Source organism: Manacus vitellinus, unplaced genomic scaffold (assembly GCF_001715985.3).
Source record: "Manacus vitellinus isolate BGI_N305 unplaced genomic scaffold, ASM171598v3 scaffold_15_pilon, whole genome shotgun sequence".
NCBI classification, from domain to species: Eukaryota; Metazoa; Chordata; class Aves; order Passeriformes; family Pipridae; genus Manacus; species Manacus vitellinus.
Genome location: NW_021939122.1, coordinates 7,823,169 through 7,831,989, shown reverse-complemented (window position 1 = coordinate 7,831,989; position 8,821 = coordinate 7,823,169). Strand labels below are relative to the sequence as shown.

Here is an 8,821-nt window from a genome sequence, read left to right as displayed (position 1 = left end):
GGCATACTTGGATTCCCAGGTTGGAAGATTATCTCATTCAAGCACAGTTCTCCCAAAGATATATAAGCAAAGTGAGTGTGGTGGTCCCTGCAGAGCTGGTCTGAGCCCTTGGGAGTTTCAGCCATAGAGGCTGTACAGGAGTACAACCTCCAAACACCAGCAAATATGACGATGATGATGAAAGTAGAAGAGCTGGTAGGTACAACCTTCCTTCATTTACTCACAGTTACTTTTCTTTCTAGGCTGTCATTACACCAGGCAGAGAAAGATGACCTTACTGGATCACTGATTTAGCAGGTTACCAGCACTGCTGTGCTCTAGGTGCAAACCCTTATATATTTTTTGTTATCCTGTTATATTTTCATTTTAAACTTTCTTTGGGAAGTGGGCTCACCACAGATACAGCTACGTAGCTGTTTGGATTTTGCATCAGAGCGCAGTTCACCAGGAAGAAGAGACTGACCAGATTTAGCTTGTTTATTTGCCTTTGTCCTTGATTTTAATTTTTACTTTTTTAGAAGCTAGGAATTTTATGGTCACTCTAAGTAATTCCAATCTAATAAGGCACTGAAAGAAGATATTAATGCAGATAAACTAAAGTATTTTATAATACTAAACAAACAGTTTAGTAATAGTATTGTTTTCTAATAATATAATATACTAACAGTTCCTACAACCACTGCTGTTCATGATGTAGACGAGCCTTTGAAAAATAATGTCTAAACCAGACCACAAGTGATGGGACATGCCACTGCAGTGTTTAGACTAAGAATGTCTGATCTGTTCGAGAAACTGGGAAAACAGGGATGATACAATAAAGCACTGCTTTTATTTTCCCAGATGACTATGTTAAGATATAACTGCCATACAGCCTAACTAGTTCATGCTGTCTTCAATTCTTTGGCATAAGTTATCTCTTTGTACATACTTAATTGGCCATCAGAAATATTTCTGAAAGCTATTGAAAGCTGTACTGCTGCACAGCACCACAAAGCTTCTGTGCGGAAACATCCTTTTCCCATTCTCTTATAAATGGGACTTTGGTACTCACAGTGATGGGTAAAACCAGCCTTGAAATTATCCAACAACCTGATTTAACTGCACGGGATGTGTTTCAATAGAGCTGGAAGGTCCCAGTGGAGGAAGACTCTCCTCCCATGCTACCTGCTCAGTTCCTGTACTCAACACTCACAGGGTGAGAGTGGCTGGTTGGGGTGCCTCTTTCCACCACAGCCTTTTAGGGCCTTCTGGTTAGTCTGACACAGGCTGGCAAATGAACAAACAAGAAGACCCTGAACAAAAAGGATGCTCTTCCCAACCCTCTGGCTTTTGTCGATATAGCAGCACCTCAGCTGCAGCCAGGCAGGGAGTTAGACTGTGAGTTGGCCTCATGGATCTGGATCCAAGCCCTGAAGATGCCAAGGGTGGGTTGCTGTGTGGATGTGGGAAATCTGCCCTTGGGCGAGATTGGTGTAGCCATTTGCACACACAGCTAACCCAGGCACAGGTGGAATGATGTCTGCACTCAGTCTGTCCCACACAGGACAGGAACAAGGTCCACCCTAGGGAATCCATCCCAGGTGATGACCACTGCAATCATGACACTGCTGATTATATTATATCATGTTTGCATTTACAGGTGACTGGGAAGAAAGCGGATGATAAAGAGACTGGCAGCTTCCTCCCTGAGGACTTCAAAAATGGGGAGTATGAAGCTGCTGTGAGATTAGAGAAGCAGGATGACCTAAAGACAGTCTCTGAGCACTCACTGACCCGAGGTGATCTGGCTTACAAGAAGGAGAAAAACCTAGAAGCAGAGGTAGGCTCTTGGGTTTTCTGCTTGGATTTTTATCATCCTGTGTGCATTTCCTGCTGCAGTCCTTGAAGTTTTGCCTCTTTCTAAGTTAGAAATACATGCATGTGAGCTAGATAAACCCTTGGGAGATCTCCACCAAAGGAGGTTGGTCTAAAGTACACTGAACACCATGGAGATCTGCTGAATTCTGTAGCCTATGGCTGCAGGCAGAAATGCTTTGAGGCAGAACCCAAAACATCCCCTATAATGTCTGACTGAAACTGTAGGAGCTCCCTCTTGCCTAGAGTCACCTGGTGCCAGCTGTCAGTAAGGGGGGAGCAATCAGAGCCAGTTAGCCACCTTCAGCTTCCACATCTAATGACTGCTACCAAAAATAACTAACCCACAAAAGACATAAGCGTGCATTTCTGAAGCCAGAAGTCTTATTTACATGAAAATGTTCTTTTTATGAAAACATGGCATCATGCTTTATGCTTACTAGCACATTTGGGAAGAACAATTACAAATGAAAGTGATACTGGTCTACAGAAAAATACGATTTTCTATTCCTGAAGCATGACAATTCTCCCCATATTCCTAAGAACTGATGCTTTTTTCCCTCAAAACACAACTTGAATTCTTTGGTGAATAAGGAATGAACTGGTCTAAAAATTTAAAGTGATTTGGAAATGAAAAAGTTTAACTAGCAGGGGAAACAAGACTTTTTTCTGAAAAATGAAGAGTGGGAAACTGAGTCTCAGAAATATTAGAATAAACACTACTACTTAACCTTCAACAGAGACATCATTTCTTGCTATAGAGGCTTTTTGAGTTTCTCCAAAACTGGGTTCTAAGAACTTTCTGGGTCTCCAGTTGATCCACAGTCCACTCAGCATAATTATTTTCTATAAGGTCAATGATCTACAGATCAAACCCTAAATGAAGAGAACAATAAAAAGACAGGGTGGAAATAGCCTGAATAAGAATTCAGTTGACAAAACTGTATTCTATATGACAGGTTATCATCAAGGTATTTACCCTTAATGACACCATGAATCTGTCATCTGTATTGACCCTGAGTTACCCCTTGTTTGTGAATTCCCCTTCTGAAGTCAAGGACACCTCATGGGATCTCAGTTCAGGCAACACATTTTCCCTTGATATTAGCACTGCTCCATACTGACTTCATGCCTGGATGCTTTTTACAAGCAGGCTTGAAGAAATCTTAAACATTTATTGAACTGCCCATCAAGGACACTGAGGACATTCTTTGTAGCTTACCAAAATAAACCACTTGCTGACTGAAATGCTAAGATCGGTCTAAACCTTGTTCTTTACTTAAGGGTATGTTTTTAAGCAAAGAGAATTAAGTTCCAATAAATTAGGGGCTGCATCATAAAAGTGGTTGAAGAAAAAATGCTTGGTGGAAGTCAGCTAAAACTGCAGGAGTTTCCCAGCTCTGATAAGCTGCACATGAGACTTCTTAAATTTTTGTACCAGAAGGGACTGCAGTGCTGCTCTTACTCTGGCCTAAATTCACGCTCTCTAGCCCACAACATATGGCTGAAGTAGAAGCTAGGAAGAGGTCCAATGGAATATGAAAAACTATAGATGACAAAGAATTTCTCACACACTTAGTAACTTATTCCAATAGTCAATTAGCCCTATCTGAAAATAATAATATTAAAAAAAGACAGCTTATTTCAAAGTTCATACAGTCTTAATGGAATGCAGCTGAATAGTAACACGCTGTCCTGCCACTTTGAAAAGGAAGAGGTGGTCACACTCAGCTCAACTTGCTGGCTTCCCTGATTTGTTTCAGTTGAAGAAGAAGAAATTAGAGGCAAGGACAAAACTTGAAAACTTGGAGGATCTTGAAAAAATTATTCAGCTGAAGAAGAAGAAAAAATGCAAGAAAGTGAAAGTGCCCATTTTAAAGGAACCTGAACCAGAAGTTATTGTAAGTTACTTCAAAGTACCTTATTCTGGATAAAGCAGTAGTGGGTGTTTGTGCCACACATGTTCATGCCCTCTATATTCTTTCCATCAGACAGGACCTGTGGATATACCCACGTTCTTTAAAGCTGCGCTGGAGAATAAGTTGCCAGTAATTGAAAAATACCTGTCAGACAAAGGAGATCCAAATGTCTGTGATGAGGTACAATCTTCCTTCCTAATGCAAAGCCTGCTACAGAAGAGGGGTTATTACAGAACAGACATAACTTTTACCACAAAGTTTTGTAGCTTCCACCCTTATGAGGAGGAAAAAGGGAGGGGGGGAGGAAATAAATGCTGGGAGTTTTGTACATCAATTTTTCTAGTGATTAACAGGCCACTGAGACCCTTCAAAGTCATATTACCTTAAAAGAGTCTTTATATTTAAAATAAAGTGGTTGGTGCCCAGGAAACCCTGATTTTCAGTAGTAGGTGATCTTCCAAAGCTACAGATGAGGAGATAAGAAATTTGTCTGCAGAAAGACAGAAATAAGTGATGCTGCCTGCCCTCACATTCCATAATGCATAAGCTGCATTGGCAAAATACAGCATAGCATGTTGGATGGCGAACTCAACAGGCATCATATTAAATTTGAATGCCATACTGCAGATACTTCTCACATCCTTTAAAATGCTGGGTAGGCAGCCCTCGGCTATCAGGTTGCTATTAATATTTAGCAGATTTCAGGTTTCAAAAGCATAAGCTGTTAAAAATGAATCAGCACAGAGTATGTATTTGCCATCATCCTAGGGAGAAGGGGAGAAAAGATTTTAAACATATGCTTGTGCAATAATGTCTGACTCTGCACTGTTTCAATTGCCAGTACAAACGCACTGCGTTGCACAGGGCATGCTCTGAAGGACATCTAGAGGTGGTGAAAAAGTTGGTGGAAGCTGGAGCCCGGCTTGAACAGAAAGACATGGTATGCACATCCACTCACACCTTTCCAAAAACTGCTTGTTGTTTTATAAGTGCCAGGAGAAGCACTTATAGAAGTGCTTCTTACAGAGAAGGAGTATTAAAAGGCCTTACAATGTCTTGTAAGTTTATCCTTAAAATAACACTTTTGAGAAGAGGTTTCACTTTTGAGGAGGGGCTGTCTGCCTTGCTTTGCCAAAATGGTTGCTGGAAAACACAGGAAGCAGAGAAACACGCTGGCCAGTCGAGTGCCACAAACAATAAAGCCTAACTTAGGGTAAGAGAGCTGAGGTCAGGCTACCACTTCAGTCTGCTAGCAGGTGCTGGAGATACCACAGTCCCACACATGCATCCAGGGCTCACTGCAATGTGCACATTCTCCACCAGGATTTCAAGGCAGGCTCGGGAGAGCCCCCTGCTCCTCTGGAATGCCAGCCACAAGGGTTCCTGGGTATCAACAGCTTCTGCAGCTGTTCTTTTACTTCTCCACTCCTAGCTCTTTGTCCCTTTGCTGAACAGTTGGCACTGGCCAGCCTTGCTTCCCCAGCAGTGCTCATGTAGGCTGTGAGAAGCAGGAGGAACAACAGGAACAGTGGGACTGTCAAGGGACATTCCACTCCTTCCAGCAGAGCTCAAAGCAGAGAAATTGAATTTTGTAGAGGAAAAGGGTTCTAATTCACTTTGTGGATCTGGATAAGTTGTGGGGTTTTTGTCCGTTTTTTACAGAGAACCATTCTTTCCCTCGAGCTTAATTTTCTATGCATTTTAGAACCCAAAAGGCATTGAATAAAAAACATCAACTAGCACATACCAGCCACATACCTGGTGAAAGACAATTTTTAAGCTCACAGAATAGACAAAACACAGACAAATAGACAAATCCTCTCTCACAGCAGCGTTGCCAAGATCTCTGTCTTTAGGAGCAACATGCAGCTAGCATGAAGAGTGAGAAAATCACAGTACTGCAGAAATTAGGGCAAAATAAGAAAAGCTGTTACTAGAAACAATTCAGTGATCACAGTGAAGTGCTTTAGGTTAAATTGCATAAAAATTATTTTTTATTTAGAAATTTGATCAAAATAGTTTAACTTTTTTTATATAATGATATATTCCTTTTAATTTGTTTTCCTACTGCAGCTTCAATCTACAGCTCTGCACTGGGCATGCCGGGGAGGTAGTCTGGATGTTCTGAAATTCTTACTGGACAAAGGGATAAACATAAATGCAAGAGATAAGGTATGTGCTTCTGGGACTCTGCAGCTTTTTTAATTGGACATGAAAAGCTGATCCTTACTCCTAGTAGATAATTTTTGGCAGCTGTTTTTGAAGCAGCTTTTACCTGTTCCATGCCACTGACAGCTTCCTCTCCTCCCCCCTCAGCTGCTCAGCACCCCTTTGCACGTGGCTGTGAGAACAGGGCGATACGACTGTGGGGAACATCTCATTGCCTGTGAAGCAGATCTCAACGCCAGGGACAGAGTAAGTACCAGCAACCTCTTACCTGTCAGCTACCAGCTGGCATCAAGCTGCTGACTGCCTTGATAGTTCCACTTGCCTGTAAAAACCCCTGACTGTGCAGTTGGGGCTGGACTGTGGTGCTGGACCGGCAGGACTGACGTTGTGGTCCATGTCTCGTGTCTCTAGGAAGGAGACACTCCAATGCACGACGCCGTGAGGCTGAACCGCTACAAAATGATCCGGCTTCTGATTCTGCACGGAGCAGATTTAACGCTAAAGAACTGCGTAAGTAATAGCACAAAAATGAAGCAATTCGAAATGCTTTAAAATAAGTTTCCCTTCAGAGCAGTTCCATAGGCTTCAAGGCTGGGAGAAACTACTGTGAATAGACTTAATTAGATCACTTCAGAGCTAATTAAAGCAGAGCTGCAGCAAGGAAAGTGTAACTTGGGGCAGGTCAGGGAAAAAGAGAAAAACCCAGTACCTCTTTTAAAACTAGAAAGCATCAGCTGCCACTTAAAAAGCATCACATGTTTCTAAGATTTATTTTAATTACTCATATCCTACATTGAAAAGATACAATGGACAGACACTTACTCTGCACAACTCCTGGGCTTCGACCACCACTGAGACAACAAAGATCTTAGCTTGTCAGAGAAATCCCCTTTCTGTTAAGCCCACAGCTGATAGCCAGCCCCAGCACTACATCTGGATGACTGGCTGTTAACCTTACCACTGGGCAACAAATCCCTGTGGCTCAGGGGAGCTTCAAGAAGTCCCACACCTGACTCAGCTCACAGCTGCAGCAGCGTTGCTGGAGCTCTGTGACTGCTTGTTAAAATATAGCACATCATAGACCCTTTCTTGCAAATCCAAACCTAGCAGCAGTAGCATGGGGTTTAACATTGCCAGTCAATGTTTTTAAATGACAATCAATCAAAACTCCAGGGGACAAGGAAGAAAACAGTCACTGGAGCACTCTGTACTCCCTACTCTCTGCCCACCTCCCTGAAGCAGGGTAGCTCCTGGCATTATCCCTCATCAGGGTATGACAATGATAGAAGATAATTCCCCAAAGGCCAGAGACTTGCTTTCTCAGACTTTGGTCTTACTTAATTCCTGTGGTTCATACCCTAATTAACCAGTACAAACTCTCATCTGAATTCTGAATTAAAGAGAAAAGCATCTTATTGAAGTTTCACCTAAATATATTTCTAATCAGTTGAAACTAGAAGAAAAGAAACACCTGCATGTTCTGTTAATCACAGTATTTGCCAATATGGTTAGACTCACTAAAACCTTTTGCTCTGTAGAGTAAAAGTACTCTGACCTTAGGGAGCGAGACTAAGTCTTGAGCCTGTGTGTGCAGAGGGGTCTCACATCAGGAGATGCAGTGATGTATCTAGGAAAGAACAAGGACTCGGCAACCACTGGAAATTAAATCATGCTCCCTCTGCTTTTCTATCCAGCAAGGGAAAACGCCCATGGATCTTGTTCTTCAGTGGCAGAACGGCACCAAAGAGATATTCAACAGCCTGAAAAACAATTCCAAAAAGAGTGTCCATCCAGGCAAATTCTGAAGAGAGAAACCAGACCACTCTCTTTTTGCTGCTTTGAAATGCTTCACTCGAACCTGGATGAAGATGCCCTTGAACACAGTATTTTTATTGAAAATATTTATGGCACTGGATTATTTGAGGTACCTTCACCAAAAACTGCAAAAAACCCCCTGCAAAGTAATTATTTTAAAAGACAGATGGAGTGTTAAAATTCCACTGGCTCTAAAATGGCTTTATTTATTTCTATTTATTATTTATTTATTTAAAAGCAATTTTTAATGATTCTTAATATTATTTAAGCTTTTTTTTAATAGAGCTTTACATCCTAATGCAATCTTTGTCAGCAACATAAATCCTTTTATCTTAAATGGCAGTATTTCCAACCACATTAGCAACTTTACTCAAGCCTTCCAACAGCTCTAAATAGCGAATACTTGCAATTGTTGCCTTGTCTCTGCTGAGTTCTCACTATTAAAATAATCTGTGAAATGAGTGGTGATATGTGGAAGGGCAATGGAAGAAGGAATACTGAGATGCCAAGTGGATTTAAAGAAGTAGTTGAGTAATGGTGTTTACACAGGGTTTGGCAATCGTGGTTGATAAAGAGCTCAAGGACAGAGCTCCAACCATCATGTAATCATTTGGACTGGAGGATTCAGATGCCATGTTGTGAAGGTGAGAGGAGGCAGTATCAGAAATGTGAATTTTTTTTTTAAGCTAGACTACTACAAAGTATGATGACTGAAGAATGCAAAATCAGATTATGTATATTTGTAAATTTGTATTGCTTTTTCTGTACATTTTGAACTGATCCATTTCAGATTAAATAAACAGAGTGGTTTCTTTGTATTTGCTTGAGTGGATGATGGAGCGGTAACCATGCATGGGGTTATTTTTTCTCTCTTTAAAGGAAGTTCACATCTTGGCATCTGTAAAATTCTTAAAAACTTAGGGAAGAAGTCTGAGCTGCCAAGAGCAGCCAGCCCTCAAGCCACCTCCCTGCCACTGTTAGATAAATCCCATCTCTTACTCATTTTGTTTAATGACAGCACTTGAGTAAACAGTAAAACAAAGTTACAGTTTTATTACTGGATT

General features: G+C 41.3%; 1 protein-coding gene across 1 annotated transcript; it reads left to right on the top strand.

The window, feature by feature from the left end:
- Window positions 1–89: 89 nt before the first annotated feature.
- Window positions 90–8,575, top strand: ANKRD1 (ankyrin repeat domain 1). The gene is made up of 9 exons (XM_018069152.2): window positions 90–195; window positions 1,640–1,819; window positions 3,618–3,755; window positions 3,846–3,953; window positions 4,615–4,713; window positions 5,847–5,945; window positions 6,090–6,188; window positions 6,354–6,452; window positions 7,637–8,575. The coding sequence occupies exons 1-9, from the start codon at window positions 166–168 to the stop codon at window positions 7,745–7,747; spliced, it is 963 nt and encodes a 320-aa protein (XP_017924641.1). The 5' UTR covers window positions 90–165; the 3' UTR covers window positions 7,748–8,575.
- Window positions 8,576–8,821: the final 246 nt, after the last annotated feature.

What these genes read in the sequence shown, in the direction of transcription:
- ANKRD1 (XM_018069152.2), top strand. Translation starts at nt 166, where the DNA reads ATGACGATGATGATGAAAGTAGAAGAGCTG. An exon ending in GGCTTGAACAGAAAGACATG is followed by an intron (nt 4,714 to 5,846) that starts GTATGCACATCC and finishes TTCCTACTGCAG; the next exon opens with CTTCAATCTACAGCTCTGCA. An exon ending in ATCTCAACGCCAGGGACAGA is followed by an intron (nt 6,189 to 6,353) that starts GTAAGTACCAGC and finishes TCGTGTCTCTAG; the next exon opens with GAAGGAGACACTCCAATGCA.